The sequence below is a fragment of the Lissotriton vulgaris genome, chromosome 2_2, assembly GCF_964263255.1.
Source record: "Lissotriton vulgaris chromosome 2_2, aLisVul1.2, whole genome shotgun sequence".
Taxonomy (NCBI): domain Eukaryota; kingdom Metazoa; phylum Chordata; class Amphibia; order Caudata; family Salamandridae; genus Lissotriton; species Lissotriton vulgaris.
Window position 1 is genome coordinate 84,416,683 of NC_141688.1, and position 21,281 is coordinate 84,437,963.

The 21,281-nt window shown below is 51.2% G+C and overlaps 1 protein-coding gene across 2 annotated transcripts in view; it reads left to right on the forward strand.

Moving 5' to 3' along the window:
• The first annotated feature begins 536 nt into the window (after positions 1-536).
• FAM219B (family with sequence similarity 219 member B) overlaps positions 537-21,281 on the forward strand; it is a 141,210-nt gene continuing 120,465 nt past the window's right edge. Inside the window, exon 1 of one of the 2 annotated variants that reach the window (XM_086959328.1) lies at positions 537-675. In XM_086959328.1, coding sequence (XP_086815454.1) covers positions 613-675 — 63 coding nt within the window. In that variant the 5' untranslated portion in view covers positions 537-612. The remainder of the gene's footprint in view (positions 676-21,281) is intronic. The other variant, XM_086959327.1, reaches the window with a different exon arrangement.

Consider the following 21,281-nt stretch of genomic DNA (forward strand, 5'->3'; position numbering starts at 1 on the left):
CAGAGCTCTCAAGTTTCCCAGGGGCATGCGTGAGTAGCTCTTTCAGCTCAAATTTTGCTCTGCATTCTGGGATTTGCAGTCGTTTGCCATTAGCAAACCTGGACCATATTTTCCAGTATATAAAGAAATTAAAAAGAAACCTTGATCTACTCACAGACGGACCAATGACACTTTAGGGCTCTGCATCATAGTATTTGTAAGCAAGGTTTTCTACAGAAACATGGAAATGTAAGGCGTACTTGTAGGCGATAATCTTTTTAAGTAACCGCATCTTGTTTCTACATTCATTAAAGCCAAACTAGGAATTGTAGCAGCAAGAGACGCAGCGGAAACCAGTCCTGATGAAACTTGACAGCACACACCATTTATGAGAGATACGTAACGTTAACAAAACACCCAAAACATGGCGAAAATCAAGAGACCGGAAGAAAAGTGTTCTGGAGCCAATCAGAAGAGCCAATGTCACGTGGTAATAATAGCGATTGCTGATTGGTCAAATCGTTTCTTCAACAAATGTGATTAACTCCAAATTCTCTCATGTTGTCCGGAAGAGTCCATGACAGCTATTAGGGGAGGAGCAGTGGTGGTCCGATTCGGAAAGCAGCGAGAAGCATGGAGTCGGGGCAGAACCTCGGGGAACCTAGAGGAAGAGACCACAAGACCCCGAGACCTGAGGTGAGACCTGTGCGTTTAACCGCAGTAAGGTAATGCCCTCCTTTGATGGGAGGAGAGCAAAGGCAAGAGAGTAGAACAACAGGTGTAACTGAGGAGGAGAGTGAGGTGAGGGGGTAAACGAGACCGCAGAGGGGCCGTGAGCAACAGGAGTAGGAGATTGTCAACGTGGGCAAGGTTGGTAGTAGCCAGATTGAAGGAAACTGGGTAAGCCGAGTAGAAGCAACACGGAGCAGAGGAGGGCGAGGAAGCACAGTACTTGTTATGGTGAAAGATGGGGTGCTCCTAGCATATGTCGATTCATGAGGGCTGCTCCATTCGAAGAGCGTGAATAGTACTAGTCATCCTATGCATTTTTTGTTTTACAAACTCTGCACCCTAAGATATTGGTGACTTTTCTTGTACTTAATACTACGAAGACAGCTCAGGCGTTTAATATATTTGCTGGAGAGAGCTCTATTTGAATCCTCTTAATATAGCTCAGTGGGTTAAAGTGAATGTGCTGAATAGCATGTATGGTGGATCATGGATTTGTATTTTATATAAGACAACTCACTTTGTTAATGTTTCTGTTGATACCTCCAGATTGCTGGTAATACTTTGCTGACAATCCAGCAGTAAAGGCTGTCAGTCTGATTGGTTCATTATGAAACGTTATTTCAGTTTCCATAATTCTGATCCTTTTATTATGAAAAGTTACTTTGAAGGCAGAAGCCCTGACTTATTTATTGTTAAATGCAGATGTTTAAGCTAATAATCCTTTAAAGGAAGAGTTTTATTTCACCGTTTTAAAGGCTGCAATATGTATTTTGTTACTTGAATTCTCACAGCTAACCATTATAGGCAAGGGTTTTGGTATTGACTAGCCCCTCTGAAAAGCCTTAAAGGTAGAAGGTGTGCACTCTAAAAATTATTACTTAATTCTTTTATGAAGGTCTGACAGGCTTAGTTGTCTGCCAGGATCATGCAATAAAAAATAATTTACAAAATACGTGCATATTTATACATACATGCACACTTATGTAGTGGGGCTTTGGGTCGGCCTTCTTCTGCAATTGGTCTGTATGATTATAATTTACACTCTGCTTCTATGCGTCTGTGTATCAATCCACACCAACCATTGGCTATCTTGCCCTTTAATAGCATTTCTCTGATCACATACACATCCACCAGAGTTTGGATAAACTGCTGCTTGCTTTTACTGCATCACACTTTATTTGTAATCACTTGTGCTTACGATTTCCCCTTTTTTATTTTCAATATCTTTTATTTTTCTCATAGCAGCACTTCTGTTTCTTTCCTGTACTGAGATCTCAGTGCCCGCTTGCACTGGGTCAAGACCAATTGGATCTATTTGCTGAATCTTTTTAGGATCTGTTAGACAAAAAAACACAATTTTGGGTGAGCAGTCCAGCATATTCTCATTGGCAGTCTAGATTATGGCCGAAGCGTGTTCACGCAGCGGACACTCAAAAGACCATGCCATCTTTGCCTATCAATGCCTGTATTAGGATCAGTTTCAGGGGGTTCTGCTGGTTCTTCTTGTCAGGCAATTAGGGATTTCCAACTCTCCATCCGATTTGTACCTCCCTGTTGTGTACCCAACCCAGATCTTTCAGAGACCTTTGCACTATATCCTTTCTGAACACCGAGTCGAAGTGGAATAGTTCGAGACACACAAATCCTCCCTGTCTTATACATCACCCTGAGAAATCCATTGAACCTCTGTTGATGCGCGTTCTCTTACCAAACATCATTTGGAAATAAATATAAATAAAGAGTCAGATCTCGACTGCCTGTATATCACAGAAACCTATCTTCAAGGAGACTACGCTGAAAATCTCAAATGCCATCTCCGAAGGCCTCTTTAAAGCTATCTTTGTGGTTACCACGTTTAAAACTCTTTCTATAATAGGAACATAAATTTTAGCTATCAATATATCTATCTCTCCAGTCCGCATTCAAATGCATAATTATATATACATGTTTCCTGGGCCTGCCACTGAATTTATTCCCCCCCCCCCCCTTTTTTTTAATTTTTTACCAGTCAACTCTCAACTCGGAGGCCATGAATTTAGAAATGTTTCATACAGGACACACTCACCAGGCAGGACCTATTCGGGATGTAATTTTAAGTCCTCTGCTATGCATTTCACTTAAAAAGGCCATCCCTTTTAACTTGGACAGATCTCCGTGCTTGGCCTTTGATGTTCAAATTGGCAAAAGCACAAACCATGTAGCCCAGAAACATACCAGCACATATAAAACGTGGATCAACTTGAACTCCATTGCCTGGGCCTCTATTTGGGAATGCTTACGCCCTGAATTATTTAATAGTGTCCCCATCTTTCATTTAAAGGTAATAGATTTATGGATCTTGAAATCCTCTGACACTGTGGCCCTGGGTATGACACACAAACCTAAGAGAGCACATCCCTCAGAGCCATGGTTCAACGCAAATTGGAAAGCAGTGGCACATGACTGCAAAGTATCTGAAAGGAAATGGAGGAAGAACTATTTGGCACAGACAAATCTCTCCATAGGAGGGGGCGTGGCTATCTGCATGGCGGAGTGAGACGTGCCTCGGCAACGCTCCCGGCACAGCTGCCAATAATCCGGCGATTCTATCCCTTTCAGCCCGCAAAACGGCACAAAACTCGGCGGAGGAGTGGGCGGAGGTGAGAGGCGCAGGCACAGCCCTCCGGTTTGCCCTCCCGCCGTTGTGAGACCGACCTGCTCGAGAGCCTTCCCTCGGGACCCTAGGCGCCCAAGATGGCGGAGACAGCCGGAGCCGGGATCCGGAGCTGACGCGACTGCGGGGCTGCTGCGGAGACGAGCGGACCGCTCCCCCTCCCGCGTGAGTGCGGCTGCTCCCGACCGGCGCCTGGAGCCGTCCCCCCCCCACCCCCCCCTCCCCTGGCGGACCTCGGAGGCGGATCGGGGCCTGTGGGGCCGGGGACTGGAGTTGCCGGCCGCTGCCGGCCGCGACCGCTCTCCCTGGAACGGGAGTCTGGCGAGAGGCGCTCGCGCCTGGGCGCAACGTTGTCCCGCCGGGGCCTGCACGGGGCTGCGGGGTGATTGTCCCCCCCCCTCTACACTTGGCACCGAGAGCACACGGAGCCCTAGACGGGGATCCCGGCCCCTAGTGGCACACGGACACAATCCATCCCTCTACCATCCCATCCCCCCTGGGACACGCGGGGACCCGGTGAAGGCCTGGCTCGGGAGGAGGTGCATGGAGCGCCGGTCCGCGACGGCTGGAAGTAGCGGTGAGTGGGGCACCGTAGCAGAAGTCAGCCTCGGGGGCAATACTGAGCCGGTCTCCCGGCGGCCGGACTGCGGGCATTGGGGGTCCCCCCCGGGGTTCGATATGGGCAAAAGGGACCCGCCACCGCGCTCCACCAGGCAGGGGTCCATTGAGACCTTCACCACCACCCGGACTCCCAAGGATGTGGCCGCAGGGGCTCGGGACACACATACGGACACCGCCATGCTCCTGGAGGCGATCCAGGCCTCCAGGACTGATATTCAGGACTCCAGAGCTGCCCTTGAAACGAAGATCGGAGAGGTGGGATCAGAAGTCCTGCTGCTGCGCCAGGACTTTCGGAACTTGTCGGACCGCGTGGGCGCAACGGAGACCAGGATCACGGAGACGGAGGAATCTGTTTCCTCACTCAAGAAAGATATGGCGGAACTACAGGCCTCCCACAGGCAGCTGCTATGGCGGGTGGACGATGCGGAGAACAGAGCCCGCCGAAACAACCTGCGCTTCGTGGGCCTGAGGGAGGGAATCGAGAAGAATGATACGGCGGCCTTCCTCCATTCTTGGCTCAAGACCATGTTTCCACAGTGTGAGAAGTTGGCCTGATAGGTAGTGTTTCCAATTCTGGAACCACTGGTTATCAGTCCAAACAAACCCCAAAGATGTCAGGTTGTAAGTCAACCTTGTAGACAAGCTATCCTAGTGGTAGCATGGACTAAGCAGCCTTAAAGGCTTAACTTAAGAGGTCGTGTTAAGCGAGCTTGTTTTACCACATACAATCCTGTAATCAAATGAAAGGACACCACACAAGTATATATTATAAAAATATATGTATTTATTTCTAAATTACTCCCCAGTACTCTTTATGAGGAAAGGGGCACAAGCGTTAAATCAAAAGCACTGTTACACATATAAAGTTGCACGTTTATGGATGAGGGCGGGTGGCCACTCAGACCATATATTAAAAAAGTGGTATAAGTAACACTTATCGAACAATGGTTAGGCCTAGGGCCTAGAGATTCGCTGGGAGCAGTCAGGACAAGCAATGAAGAAGTCGGGAGTAGCCCACAGGAGACGGGTGCAGCACGGAAAGTGCGGCGCGCACCAATGCACTGTCAATGGTGCGTAAAAGTCAACTAAAGTGAATAAAAAGATACTTCCGCTGAACCTAGGAACACAAAACTTTAGACACAGACCCTAGAGGTGTGTACCAGTGTAAAGACACCGGCGTTGCAAAGTTACCTCACCCACAGGCCGTGGGTGCACAGGGTCGAAGTGGCGTCGGGTTCTGTCACGCAGGTTCTGGGTGCTTGGAGCTGTTGCAGCTGCAGGCGCTGTGAAGCAGAAGTGTCCGGTGCGATCCAAGGGTGGATCGAAGTAGAAAAGTACCTGAAAGCAGAGGGGACAGAGTCTGGGTCACTCAGCAGTGACCAGGGTGGAACCAGGACGGAACCAGGCAATGTCGGGCGCAATCAGGCGGTTGTCGATAGGCTTCTCTCCGCTGTCACGTGGGCTCTGGGGCATCTGCGACGTCCAGGAGCAGGTCACGATCTGTCCCACGTAGGCTCTCGCCGTCAGCACCGTCGGCTTGAAGATTGTAGCAAACAGCACTTGGCAAAAGCAATCCACGCGGAACCGGGAGATTGCTTATCACTCGAACCAGGAGGGTCAGAGTGGGTGCTCCTTTTTACAGGAGCTGGTGCAGATCTGGAGCAACCAGAAAAGCAAGTCGGATTTCAAAGTTCGTCGGCACAGGGGCCACAAGCCAGCTGGCAAGTGACCGGGCCAACGCGTCGAGCGCACACAAGCAGAAGGGCCCCACGCAGCACTCGTCGAGTGTGGAGGGGTGAGCTTTGGTGCAAGTGGAGCTCGGGGCTGGGGCTTCTCAAACCCCGGTGTACAGCTTCGAGGGTCACTCGTGGGCCGCACGGTCAGCGTCTCGTGGCCTTTTCAAGATGGCGTGCCCCACGCTTCCGGTCGCCTCCACGGGTCTCAGCTCTGCAGGGACTGTGGATCGGGCAGGTAGAAGGCAGGCAAGCTTGATCTCGTCGATCTCTGTCGCTCGAGTTCCGGCGGGAACTGCAACAAAGCAAGGGTCGAGGGCTGGATGGTGCCTGTTTGCACAGGGTGGTCACTCCTTGACCACAAGGGAGATTCTTCAGTCTTCTCACGTCGTGTAGAAAGTCGAAGGGTCCAGATTTCGTTTCTTATGTTTCTTCAGGATGATCTGAGGTCCGTTGGGACTGCTCCCCCTCTTATTCGAATCTAGGGGGTTGGACATCCTGCTAGGTCCCCTCCTATGGGTGGGACCCAGGAAGGGGGTGGTTACACCCCTCTCCTTTGATCCTGGCCGCGCTGGGACAGGGGCTGGGAGGCCCCAGAACCGGTTTGGCCGGATCCTGCAAGGGGCAGCCTTGTGCTCCCCAGGCAGTGTCTGGTTTCATTGAAACCTCCCTACTCCAATCCACTATCTCCTGTCTGGGGTGGTTTGACACCGCCCTGTGACAGGAAACTCTTTGTCCAGGCCTCCTCTGCCGGGTTTCGGTCAGCAGCAGGAGGTCAGACCCGTGTCTGTGGCAGGAGCATCCATTTTGTGGATCTGAGGCTCATTTTAAATCAACCGCGTTTCAGTAAAGTAACATGTCTTCTCCCTCTAGAAGGGTGGAATGCTATCCCCGTCGCCAGAACTGGCGAGGGGATAGTATTCCAATTCGTATGACACCTTACACGACATGTTTTGATAAAGCCAAACCAAAGTTGCTATATAACCGCGAGGATTATAATGCGCTTAAGAGTATATGGTATGGCATTATCCCGGATCAGCTTAGGGAGTTGTTCCCGACAGCTGCAGACAGGCTCAGCTCATGCCAGAGCACCATCTCACATAAAACCACGCACTCTGCCTCCAGGATTGATGAGGCCTTCCATAGGAGTGGCTTACAGGCTATATATGTGTCCAGATATAGGTTTAGATATAGGTATACTATATCTAAGCAAGGGGTGATTACACCCACTTGCCCCAGCTGAGTGATCAGCCAGTTGTGTCAATTTAAGAACCAGCCAGGGGTGGCAAAAGCTATGCTTCAGCCCCTGGTAGGCCTTGGTGGCACCTATGCCCTGGGCACCTATAGTGCATGGTACAGGGGCTGACAAGGAGTCCATTTCCAATGGTGGTATGTACCTATAGCACATGTATTACAAATTTAGAGAGAGAACAGCAGGCTGGGGGTCTGATTAGCAGGCCCACAGCCTCAGTAAGTCGAAAACCAGTGAAGCAAAAAGCAAAAATTGGGGTGACCATAGGATAGCAGACCCTACTCTCCTACATAACCCCCCCCCCCCAAACGCAGGGACATTAAACTTAACCTTGACCAGATAAGTCTTCATGTTCTAAGTGGAAGTACCTGGAGAGACCATCTGCATTACCATGGTCAGTCCCTGGGCGGTGCTCCACTGTAAAGTCCATCCCCTGTAGGGAAATGGACCACCTGAGCAGTTTGGGATTTTCACCCTTCATCTGATTTAGCCACAAGAGGGGCTTATGGTCTGTCTGAATTAGGAAGTGAGTACCAAACAAGTATGGCCTCAACTTCTTCAGGGCCCAAACCACAGCAAAGGCCTCCCTCTCAATAGCTGACCAACGTTTCTCCCTGGGGGTCAGCCTTCTGCTAATAAAAGCAATGGGCTGGTCTTGACCATCTTGATTAAGTTGTGAAAGCACAGCTCCCACCCCCAACTCAGAAGCATCTGTCTGTACAATGAACTGTTTGGAGTAGTCAGGACTCTTCAGGATAGGTGCAGAGCACATGGCCTTCTTCAGGTCATCAAATGCCTTTTGACAGCTAACTGTCCACTGAACCTTTTTGGGCATCTTCTTGGATGTCAAGTCATTCAATGGTGTCACAATGGACCCATAGTTCTTTACAAATTTTCTGTAATACCCAGTCAGGCCCAAGAAGGCTCTGACTTGTGTCTGGGTAGTTGGAGGAGTCCAGTCCTGTATGGTCTGGATCTTGCTCTCCAGTGGTTGAACTTGACCCCCACCTACTAGGTGGCCCAAGTACACAACCTTGCTCTGCCCTATCTGGCACTTAGTAGCCTTGATAGTCAGGCCTGCCTTTTGCAGGGCCTCCAGAACCTTCTTCAGGTGGATCAGGTGATCCTCCCAGGTGGAGCTAAAGACAGCAATATCATCTAGATATGCTGCGCAAAAGTCTTCCAACCCAGCAAGGACTTGGTTCACCAACCTTTGGAAAGTGGCAGGTGCATTCTTCAAACCAAAGGGCATCACCACAAACTGATAATGCCCACTAGGGGTAGAGAATGCTGTTTTGGCTTTTGACTCTTCAGCTAGTCTGATTTGCCAGTAGCCAGCTGTCAAATCAAATGTGCTCAGAAACTTGGCAGAAGCCAATTTATCAATGAGCTCATCTGCTCTTGGAATGGGATGAGCATCTGTCCTAGTGACAGCATTGAGACCTCTGTAGTCCACACAAAACCTCATTTCTCTCTTCCCATCTTTGGTATGAGGTTTTGGCACAAGGACCACTGGGCTAGCCCATGGGCTCTCTGATGGCTCAATCACTCCAAGCTCCAACATCTTTTGCACCTCAGCCTTTATACAATCCCTGACATGGTCAGGTTGCCTGTAGATCTTATTCTTCACAGGCAGATTGTCACCAGTATCCACCTCATGGGTGCACCAGTTAGTCTGACTGGGTGTGAGTGAAAACAATTGTCTGTGGGCCTGCAACACCTGTCTGCAGTCCACCTGTTGCTGCTCAGTGAGGCTGCCTGCCAAGGCTACTCCATCAACTGAACCATCATCAGGGTTCTGGGAAAGCAGGTCTGGGAGAGGGTCACTCTCTTCCTCCTGTTCCCCATCTGTGGCCATGAGGAGACTCATGTCCTCCCTGTCAACAAATGCTTTCAAACGATTGACATGGAGCACCCTGTGGGGGCTCCTAGGGGTGCCAAAGTCAACCAGGTAGGTGACTTCTCCCTTCTTTTCAATGATAGGGTAGGGTCCAGTCCATTGGTCCTGGAGAGCTGCTGGCCCCACTGGGTCCAACACCCACACCTTCTGCCCTGGCTGGTACTCAACCAGAACAGCCTTTTGGTCATGCCAGGCTTTCTGTAATTCCTGACTTGCCTCAAGGTTTTTGGATGCTCTCTCCATGTATTCAGCCATCCTGGAGCGGAGACCAAGTACATAGTCCACAATGTCTAGTTTAGGCTTTTTGAGAGGTAACTCCCATCCTTCCTTCACCAAACTCAATGGACCTCTTACAGGGTGGCCAAACAAAAGTTCAAAAGGGCTGTAGCCAACCCCCTTCTGTGGGACCTCTCTGTAAGCAAAGAGCAAGCAGGGTAAAAGGATGTCCCATTTCCGCCTAAGCTTCTCTGGTAACCCTTTTATCATTCCCTTTAGGGTCTTGTTGAACCTTTCCACAAGCCCATTGCACTGTGGATGGTAGGGTGTGGTAAACTTATAGTTTACTCCACACTCTTTCCACATTGCTTTTAAGTATCCAGACATGAAGTTGGTACCTCTGTCTGAAAGAACCTCCTTTGGAAAGCCCACTCTTGAGAAAACTGCAATGAGGGCTTTTGCCACCACAGGAGCTGTGGTGGTCCTCAGGGGAATTGCTTCTGGGTACCTGGTGGCATGATCCACTACCACCAGTATAAATCTGTGCCCAGATGCTGTTTGAGGATCCATGGGACCCACAATGTCTATTCCAACTCTTTCAAAGGGTACCCCCACCACAGGTAGTGGTATCAGGGGGGCCTTTGTTGTGCCACCTGACTTACCACTGGCTTGGCAAGTGACACAGGAGCGACAAAACTCCTTGACATTTTCTGACATGTGAGGCCAGTGAAAGTGTGGAACAAGCCTGTCCCAAGTCTTATTCTGGCCTAAGTGTCCTGCAAGGGGAATATCATGGGCCAAGGTAAGAAGGAAGCCCCTAAACTTCAAAGGTATAACCAACCTCCTGGTTGTGCCAGGCTTGGGGTCTCTAGCCTCTGAATAAAGGAGTCCTTCATCCCAATACACTTTATGGGTACCTTGAGCATTCCCTGCAGCCTCAGCAGCAGCTTGCTGTCTGAGGGGTTCAAGTGAAGGGCAATCTAATTGGGCCTGCCCCAGGTCTGCCCTTGAGGGTCCCCCTGTCCCCAGAAACTCAACCTGATCAGGTTCAAGCTCCTCTGAGACAGTCTCCTCTTGGACTGCAGAATCAGTTTCCTGTGAAACCTGATCCTCAACCTGGGGCAAGTGGGAAGGCACAGCCTTAACCCTCTTGCTCCTTCTCTTGGGTTGTGGTTGGTCTATTGTTTCAAGATCCACCACTGGTTCAGGAAGGCACTTCTTAGCCTGAGACCTTGTCACTGCAAGGACATGAGCTGAAATCCCTAGCATTTCTGCATGAGTCCTGTACTCCACTTCTGACCAAACTGAGCTTTCAAGATCATTGCCTAACAGACAGTCTACTGGGAGGTCTGCACTCACAACAACTTTCTTTAGGCCATCTACCCCTCCCCAGGAGAAGTTCACAACAGCCACACTATGGGAAGTAGTGGAGTTGCTTGCATTGGTCACTAGGTAACTTTCACCTAGTACAATTTGTCCAGGGTCCACAAAGCCAGGTGCCACCATTGTGACACTGGCACAAGTGTCCCTGTAGGCCTGAGCCAGTTTCTCATTAATTAAGGGAGTCTGCCTATATTTGCCCAGGTTACTGGGGCTTACTGCAGTGGGCAAAGATATGTCCACATCATATAGGAGAACTGCCTGTGTGGGGATTCTGACTAGGCCAGATTCCACCTCAGTACCCAGGGTCAACCCTACTAAACCCTTTGGCTGTGTACCACCACTGCTGACTGTACTAGGGGGTGCAGTTGCTTTAGGAGCTGCAGTGGTGGGGACTGGATTTTTCTTAGTGCATTCACTGCCCCAGTGTGAAACTGATTTGCAGGTATTACACCAAGGTTTCTTTGGGCCATCATTCTTCTTTTTCTTGTTTCCATTTTGGGAACCCCCCTCCTTATTGCTAGTTTGGGGGCCTGAAGACTTCTGGTCCTTTTCTTTATCTTTCTGATTCCCACCCTTCTGGTCTGTTTTCTTCTGGTCACCTTGGTTCTGGTTTTTCTGCTTAATCCTTGTTCTGACCCATTTGTCTGCCTTCTTTCCCAATTCTTGGGGAGAGGTCAAATCAGAGTCAACAAGGTATTGATGCAACAGCTGGTTCTGACAGTTATTAAGGATCTGTTCTCTCATCATAAGATTGTACAATCCTGTATAGTCTGAAACTTTACTTCCCTGCAGCCAACCCTCCAGAGCCTTAGTGGCACAATCTACAAAATCAGTCCAGTCCTGAGTCTGTGCTTTTTGGGTGTCTCTGAACAACAACCTGTATTGCTCAGTGGTTAGGCCAAACCCTTCAATAAGAGCACTCTTCAGAACAGAGTAGTTTTTGGCATCCTCAGGTCTAACAGTGAGGAGCCTGTCCCTCCCTTTCTCAGAAAAGGAGTACCATAAAATTGCTGCCCACTGATCCTCAGGGACCTGCTGTACCATGCAGGCCCTCTCAAGAGCAGTCATCCATTTGTGGATATCATCCCCTTCCTTGTAGGGGGGCACAATTTTTGTCAGGTTTCTATTGTCATAGGCCCTGTCTTTTTCTTTAGGAACTTTGCTGCCACCAGTGGCATCTAAGCCACACAATTTTTTCTCTCTTGCTAAAGCAAGTTTAGCTTGAGCCAAGGCTACCTCTTCCCTTTCTATTTGGAGTTGGACAGCCCTCATCCTGGCCCTATGCTCTTTCCTCTGGGAGGAAGTCATTCCTCTTTGAGATTCTCTTGAGGCATTAGAAAGGTGAGAGTCCCTTGACAGAGATCTCTCCCTTCTATTACCTGGGAGAATTAGGTTATGAGATCTGGGGTGGTGCTGGCCACCTCCATTCCCATGTAGGTCCAAGTTGGCCTGGTTAAGGCTGGCAACCTGTACCTGGTTTCCCCCCTGATCCTGATCTTCAGGCTCTTCTACATCAGAGCCTTCCTCTTCCTCTTCCTCCTCCTCTTCTTCTTCTGGAAGATTCTCATTCTCAGGGGAGTTTATTCCTTCACCTGAATCTAAGGGAGCCTGACTCACCTTATCTAGATCATCCTTTTCTAGGAGAGCTATTAGGGAAGGAATGGTAGGGCCTCTGCCCTTTTTTAGCCCCCTGGCTGTGCACAAGGCACCCAGGTCTTTGTGGCTAAGGTTGTCATATCTGGATGTTGTCCCTATAGGATCAACTTCTGCAGGAGCAGAGCCTGAGGCTCTATCTGCATCAGACATGACTGCTAGTGAGGTGTAAGTGGTGCACTTACCTACACTAAGTGGTTTCCTACTGTACCTTGCTAGTGAGTTGTAGTCAGGGTGTGCTACTCCCTTTAATCTACAACTACTAAGTTCAGTAGAACTTAATATGCTAAGCTTTTGATTTATATGTACCTAGAGGTACTTGATGTGATCTTTCAATTTGATAAAGATTGCAATGGTAAAACAAACAGCAAGCTCAAATCCGCACCGCTGCACACCAATGTGAGAAGTTGGCCTGATAGGTAGTGTTTCCAATTCTGGAACCACTGGTTATCAGTCCAAACAAACCCCAAAGATGTCAGGTTGTAAGTCAACCTTGTAGACAAGCTATCCTAGTGGTAGCATGGACTAAGCAGCCTTAAAGGCTTAACTTAAGAGGTCGTGTTAAGCGAGCTTGTTTTACCACATACAATCCTGTAATCAAATGAAAGGACACCACACAAGTATATATTATAAAAATATATGTATTTATTTCTAAATTACTCCCCAGTACTCTTTATGAGGAAAGGGGCACAAGCGTTAAATCAAAAGCACTGTTACACATATAAAGTTGCACGTTTATGGATGAGGGCGGGTGGCCACTCAGACCATATATTAAAAAAGTGGTATAAGTAACACTTATCGAACAATGGTTAGGCCTAGGGCCTAGAGATTCGCTGGGAGCAGTCAGGACAAGCAATGAAGAAGTCGGGAGTAGCCCACAGGAGACGGGTGCAGCACGGAAAGTGCGGCGCGCACCAATGCACTGTCAATGGTGCGTAAAAGTCAACTAAAGTGAATAAAAAGATACTTCCGCTGAACCTAGGAACACAAAACTTTAGACACAGACCCTAGAGGTGTGTACCAGTGTAAAGACACCGGCGTTGCAAAGTTACCTCACCCACAGGCCGTGGGTGCACAGGGTCGAAGTGGCGTCGGGTTCTGTCACGCAGGTTCTGGGTGCTTGGAGCTGTTGCAGCTGCAGGCGCTGTGAAGCAGAAGTGTCCGGTGCGATCCAAGGGTGGATCGAAGTAGAAAAGTACCTGAAAGCAGAGGGGACAGAGTCTGGGTCACTCAGCAGTGACCAGGGTGGAACCAGGACGGAACCAGGCAATGTCGGGCGCAATCAGGCGGTTGTCGATAGGCTTCTCTCCGCTGTCACGTGGGCTCTGGGGCATCTGCGACGTCCAGGAGCAGGTCACGATCTGTCCCACGTAGGCTCTCGCCGTCAGCACCGTCGGCTTGAAGATTGTAGCAAACAGCACTTGGCAAAAGCAATCCACGCGGAACCTGGAGATTGCTTATCACTCGAACCAGGAGGGTCAGAGTGGGTGCTCCTTTTTACAGGAGCTGGTGCAGATCTGGAGCAACCAGAAAAGCAAGTCGGATTTCAAAGTTCGTCGGCACAGGGGCCACAAGCCAGCTGGCAAGTGACCGGGCCAACGCGTCGAGCGCACACAAGCAGAAGGGCCCCACGCAGCACTCGTCGAGTGTGGAGGGGTGAGCTTTGGTGCAAGTGGAGCTCGGGGCTGGGGCTTCTCAAACCCCGGTGTACAGCTTCGAGGGTCACTCGTGGGCCGCACGGTCAGCGTCTCGTGGCCTTTTCAAGATGGCGTGCCCCACGCTTCCGGTCGCCTCCACGGGTCTCAGCTCTGCAGGGACTGTGGATCGGGCAGGTAGAAGGCAGGCAAGCTTGATCTCGTCGATCTCTGTCGCTCGAGTTCCGGCGGGAACTGCAACAAAGCAAGGGTCGAGGGCTGGATGGTGCCTGTTTGCACAGGGTGGTCACTCCTTGACCACAAGGGAGATTCTTCAGTCTTCTCACGTCGTGTAGAAAGTCGAAGGGTCCAGATTTCGTTTCTTATGTTTCTTCAGGATGATCTGAGGTCCGTTGGGACTGCTCCCCCTCTTATTCGAATCTAGGGGGTTGGACATCCTGCTAGGTCCCCTCCTATGGGTGGGACCCAGGAAGGGGGTGGTTACACCCCTCTCCTTTGATCCTGGCCGCGCTGGGACAGGGGCTGGGAGGCCCCAGAACCGGTTTGGCCGGATCCTGCAAGGGGCAGCCTTGTGCTCCCCAGGCAGTGTCTGGTTTCATTGAAACCTCCCTACTCCAATCCACTATCTCCTGTCTGGGGTGGTTTGACACCGCCCTGTGACAGGAAACTCTTTGTCCAGGCCTCCTCTGCCGGGTTTCGGTCAGCAGCAGGAGGTCAGACCCGTGTCTGTGGCAGGAGCATCCATTTTGTGGATCTGAGGCTCATTTTAAATCAACCGCGTTTCAGTAAAGTAACATGTCTTCTCCCTCTAGAAGGGTGGAATGCTATCCCCGTCGCCAGAACTGGCGAGGGGATAGTATTCCAATTCGTATGACACCTTACACGACATGTTTTGATAAAGCCAAACCAAAGTTGCTATATAACCGCGAGGATTATAATGCGCTTAAGAGTATATGGTATGGCATTATCCCGGATCAGCTTAGGGAGTTGTTCCCGACAGCTGCAGACAGGCTCAGCTCATGCCAGAGCACCATCTCACATAAAACCACGCACTCTGCCTCCAGGATTGATGAGGCCTTCCATAGGAGTGGCTTACAGGCTATATATGTGTCCAGATATAGGTTTAGATATAGGTATACTATATCTAAGCAAGGGGTGATTACACCCACTTGCCCCAGCTGAGTGATCAGCCAGTTGTGTCAATTTAAGAACCAGCCAGGGGTGGCAAAAGCTATGCTTCAGCCCCTGGTAGGCCTTGGTGGCACCTATGCCCTGGGCACCTATAGTGCATGGTACAGGGGCTGACAAGGAGTCCATTTCCAATGGTGGTATGTACCTATAGCACATGTATTACAAATTTAGAGAGAGAACAGCAGGCTGGGGGTCTGATTAGCAGGCCCACAGCCTCAGTAAGTCGAAAACCAGTGAAGCAAAAAGCAAAAATTGGGGTGACCATAGGATAGCAGACCCTACTCTCCTACACACAGGCACCCTTCTCTCCGTGTTTTATGATCGAGAGAGCGCACAGGGCGCTCCTGGCCAGGCCTCCGGAGGGGGCGAGACCCCGCCCGATAATTGCCCGATTTCTGAACTATGCAGACAGAGACCTTATCCTGAGGGAGGCCCGGAAAATGGGGGAACTTAAGTTTGAGAACACGGTTGTAATGATATTCCCTGATTATAGCCAGGACGTGCAGAAGCAGAGACGCTCTTATGATACTGTAAAGGCTAAGTTGCGGACCCTGAACATATCGTATATGCTTCTATTTCCCGCCAAACTCAAGGTCCTCTACAAGGGAAAATCTTTTCTTTGCTCGACCGGAGGAGGCCTGGCACTGGCTAGAGGAACGGCCCATACTGAGAGAGGCAGAAGAGGAGGGTCGTAGGATCCGGGAGGAGCTCGCGGCGGCTAACTTCGGGCGCGATCGCAGTGGATCGCAGCGCTCCCGCCACCAGCGAGTGGACAGGAAATCTCAACGGACCCCGTATCCATCGCGCCAGGGTGCCGCTGGTGGGAGAACGGGAGACGTGGATGACGCAGCGACACGGGACCCAGATAGGGGATCAAGATTCCGGTGTCTGCTGAACAGGTCTGGCAATGGCACAGACCAAGAGGAAGAAGTATCTGCGTCGGACGTGGAAGACCGCACGGAGCCGTCCCTCCACCCGCTGGCCGTGGCCATCCGCGACCTGGAACAGGGTGGGCCGCACATCGTGGAAGGCACTGATCCTGAGACACAAGACTCGCATTCCTGAGGGGCTAAGGACCTGAGATTCTGTTTTGGCAGTTCCCTGCCGGGGACGCACAGGTACTGTTCGAGTTGTTCTGAGGGGTGGAAACACTCCGAACTGATACGTGACTTTGAACAGCTAGGTATCTACTAGGTGGGTTTGTTTGGAGGGTGGGCGACAGACCTTGCTCCCTGGTATTCTGAACCGTCGATGGTTGTACGGGCGGGATGGCCGGGTAGCGCAGGTGGGGTGGGGGATGGGGTTTGTTTACGTTGTTTGGTTGTTCATGGGGGGGCTGCGGGGGGGAGTCTTGCTTAGAAATCTGGAGAATTGTGTAGTTCCATCATTGCCAATGTATGCCCGCCAACTTAGCCCCACGCCCTGGGGTGCACTTATCCTATTGCTGTGTACATGGCCGCTGACAAGCTGAAGGTCCTGACCTGGAATGTGAACGGGCTGGGGAATAAGATCAAGCGGGGATTGGTGAACAATTTTCTGAAGAGACTGGGCCCAGACATCATCTTCCTGCAAGAGACACACTTGCGGGGCACTACCTGTCCGTTCATAGCGAGAGGGAGATACAAGGTGCTCGGCCACGCAGGGTACACGTCTGACTCACGGGGTGTAGCGATAGTGGTCAAAAATACTTTCCCCTTTCACATCACACGCACATGGGGTGACCCTTTGGGAACATGCGTGGGGGTACAGGGAACATGGCGAAGGCGCACCTACACATTGATGTCAGTATACGCTCCACCCAAATTGCAGGCGAATGAGTTAAAGCTCCTTGCATCCATACTTATGGACACCCCAGACACCGTACAGATAGTGGGGGGTGACTTTAATGACGTGATGGACAGGGCGGTGGATAGATCCGGAGGGGCTCATGTCCGAGATACTCAGACCCCCTGGCCCAACTGATGACTGAAATGGGCTTGTGTGATGTATGGAGGTCGATCCACCCGACGACTGAGGCCTACTCCTTTTACTCGGCGGCCCACAAAGTGTTCTCCAGGCTGGACTATATATTTATGCCGCGACAGACGTTCACTGCAGGGGACACGGCGACATATTTGGCGAGGGGTCTGTCGGATCACTCACCCCTGTTGCTCTCAATGGGCCGGCCCGGAGGCGGGAGGGAGGCCGCATGGCGTCTTACCGCATGGGATCTGGCGAACAAATTGATTCTTACAGGCGTCAGGGCGGATGTACGTGTGTATCTGGCAGAAAACGACGGGTCGGTGGAATCGGCGGTGACCCTATGGGAAGCGCTGAAACCGGTGCTACGAGATAGGATAAACGGTAGACTGGGGGAGGAGAGGAGGAAACTAGCGGAAGAGGTGGTGGCTGTTGAGCGCACAGTTGTTGACCTGGAAAAGGAGCACCTACGTACCAAGTGCAGGAAGACCCTTCGTAGGCTGTTAGATGCTCAGAGGCGATACCGAGAATTGGTGTCGGATGAAGCAAGGACACAGAACCTGGCCACCCTCCATCGTCTCTACGATGTGGGGGATAAATCTGGTAAATTATTAGCGTGGCTTAGTCGGAGGGAGAGGTTGGCGAGGTGGGTGAGTGAGGTTGCGGATGGGCAGGGGGGGTCGTGCGCTCTGACTCACTTATTGCGGAAGCATTTGCGACGTACTACGAGGCCTTCTACAGGGCACGGCAACTAGGATCCTGTGATGACTCACTCCTCTATCTGGTGGACGTGGACCTGCCCTGCGTCGATGAGGAGGACATACCACGACTGGAAGCTGACATCTCTCTTGATGAAGTGAAGTCTGCCATTGCGGGGTTGAAACCGGGCAAGGCCCCAGGGCCGAATGGATTCCCCCCGGAATTCTTTAAAAGTACGGCTGACATAGTGGCCCCGCACCTGCAGAACCTTTTCCTTGAGGCCTACGCTGAGGGGGGACTGCCCCCCGACCTCACCCTGGCCACCGTCATCCCCATCTACAAGGAGGGCAAGCCGCGGGAGGACTGTGCCTCGTACCGCCCGATCTCCCTGCTGAACACGGAGGTGAAACTCCTCGCTACGATCCTGGTGCGCCGCCTTAGGGCGGTTCTGCCTGCTCTGATACATCTAGACCAGACAGGCTTCCTGCCGGACAGGGCCACGAAATGTAATCTCCGTCGCACCCACAACTGGCTGCAGGAGGTGAGAGATAGGGACCCGCCGCACTGGTTCCTTTCCCTAGATGCGGAAAAAGCCTTTGACTCCGTGCATTGGCCGTTCCTGGAGGCCACCCTGTATAAGTTCGGTTTTGGCCCCAAGTTCCGCTCCTGGGTACAGCTGCTCTACACTACCCCGAGGGCCCGGGTGAGGGTGAACGGGACACTCTCCCGCGAAATCCAGATCCAGCGTGGCACCAGACAGGGATGCCCCCTGTCCCCTCTTCACCCTGACAATCGAGGTGCTGGCGGCTAGGATCAGACAGAACCCGAGTGTCACCGGCTTCAAGGTTACACCTGCTGATGACACGCAAGAAAAGCTGTCCTTATACGCCGATGATGTATTGCTCTATGTCACTGACCCGTCCACTACCGTGCCCGAGCTCTTCCGGGAGATAGATGGTTATGGGGACCACTCCGGGTACGCCATAAATTGGCACAAGTCGGTCCTTTTTGACCCTAAAGGGACCACGGGTGGTGACGCCCTCCCGGATAGACTGGTGGTGTCTACGGAGGGCTTTCAGTATTTGGGGGTCTTCATGACGCTAGACGCTGAAGTGTCCCGCTCTAGGAATGTAAACAGGATACTGCAGAATTCTGCCAGTGATCTGACACGGTGGTGCCAGCTGCCATTGACCCTTCTGGGCAGAGCAGCGCTGTACAAAATGGTGATACTGCCCAAATACCTGTACGCCCTTCAGAACGAGTACTACCCCATCCCGGGAGACCTCCTAGGCAAAATACATGCTGACCTCAGGTCCTTCATTTGGCTGGGTAAGCAGCCGCGCGTGGCGCTCACCACCAATATAGCGGGGGCATCTCCCTGCCGAACCTGGAGGCCTATTATTGGGCAGAGCACCTCTCCCCTATTAACGACTGGCTCCATGCCCCGGCGAGCCACCCCACATATGTGCTAGAACGAGCAAAGCTATCCCCCTCTCACCTACTTACGTACCTATACGGGGGCCAGCGGAGGACGCCCCTTCTCCCAGCCACTGATATCACCCTCCGGGCCTGGAGAGTGGCCACGAAACGTATGGGCTGGGACCAGAAGCCCACACGGCAGACTCCGCTTTGGCATTGTGCATGGCTACGGGAGCTGAGCAAACGACGCTGCTTTAAACAGTGGGATGACATCGGGATCTCCACGGTGGGTGATGTCATTGCTAGAGGAGAGCTCAAATCGTTTGAGGCTTTGCGGGCGGAATTTGGGCTCCACCAATCGCAGTTCTTTAAATATGTACGGTTACGGCATGCGTGGAGGGCCCAGGCGATATCATTAGAGGGTCTCCCGGAGTATGCACCCCTGGAAGGTAGACTGCTACAGGAGCAAATTCCCAACAAGGCTGTATCCCTTACTTACAAAACACTTACAAACAACATGCTGGGGGATCTGACGAAACTCAGGGCTGCATGGGAGCAAGACGTGGGTGGTATGGAGGAGATCGACTGGGACTTAGTCCTAATACACCCGAGGGAAGTGGCCATTAAATCCCGACTCCGCCTGATCCAGTACAACGTGCTCCACAGGACGTACTTTGACAGGGTTAGGTTGTTTAAGATGGGGAAGGTTTCAGATGACAGGTGCCTCCGTTGCCAGCGGGAGGGGGGGGGCTTTTTCCATATTCTATGGGAATGTGGCAAAATTCAGTCATACTGGACACTTGTCTTTACCGAACTGAAGGAGGTCCTGGCAGTGCCACTCGTCCAGGAGCCGAAACTGGCCCTGCTGGGAATGACCAATGATGTGGACCTCCCCCGCCCTCTGCTAACGTTCCTAACCTTGGCCCTGGTGGTCGCAAAACGAGACATTGCTAAGTATTGGGGGGCGGAGTCGGTGCCTACCATGGAGGAATGGAGGAGGGGGCTGGACCTCTACATGGAGGCGGAGCGGGTGACATATAAAGCTAGGGGCTGCCCCAAGAAGTTCAAGAGGGTTTGGTTAAAATGGAGGCAGTATCATGGGCTGGAGAGTGGGACGGGGTAGGGAGGCCTATGCAGGAGTCCGGGGTTTGGGGGGATGTTGGGATGGGCGGTGGGCCTGATGTGGAGGGGACCCAGTGTGCTGGGAGTGTGCCAATAAGTTGACAGTCCAGGGGTGGCTTGTGTGTGTGGCGGGACAGGGAGGGCTGCGGCTGATGGACACAGAATGCACTATTCTCATGGTTATCCGGACTCACGTTAACTTACGGGATGAGCTCTTACTTTCCCCCGCATTGTTTAGTTGGGTTCAGGGGAGGGGGGGGGGGGGGGGGGAGGGTTGGTTTTACTACTTGGGTTCGGAGGACAGTTAATAAACAAAAAGGAAAAAAAAAGCAGATGCCCGGATGGACACTATGGCCACCTTCTGTGCTAGGGCGGGGCTCCGCCTAAGTGACCCTTGTGCGATGGCGATTTGATTGCAGTTTTTTCGCAATGTTGAGAGCAGGGGGTTTGATGGGCCTCTTTCTTACCGGTGTAGGCATTGATTACTGTTTGCTAGATTATGGAAATGTATCTTTCACATGTATCTGTGCATCTGCAATAAAAATGTTTTTCAAAAAAAAAAAAATCTCTCCATAGAAGTAAAATACCAGCCTATTACTGTGCAGTTAAGATTACTAAAGCCGACTAAACCCAAAAGAGAATCCTAAGCTCTAAAAAGCCAACGATATATGCTTTTAACCTATGCAAAAATACAGCTGCTAAGGAAAGATATGCAGCCCTTCACAGTAGCTGTGCTATAGACTATCTTTTTTTTTTTCAGAATAAGATTGCCAACCTTGTGGAAAAATTGCCCTGATAGATAAGTAACCTGCAGGAAAACTTTGGTCTGTTTACCCTGGTGACCCTGGAAGATGAAGCTCATATTAACTACCATGACCTCTTCCTCCCCGACTAGTGTTGGGCCTGTTAAGCAGCTCAAGAAGGTCCCTGATACCGTCATTCCGTCCTTAACGACCTTGTGCAATTCCTCAATAAGTTCAGGAATTGTACCCCAGAAATAGAATCAGCCACAATTAACCCATTGTTGAAAAAAAACATCCATAGATCCCTTTATGTCCAGTTATCAGCTCATCACATTGTTACATCTATATGCTAAATTGACCAAAACATTAGT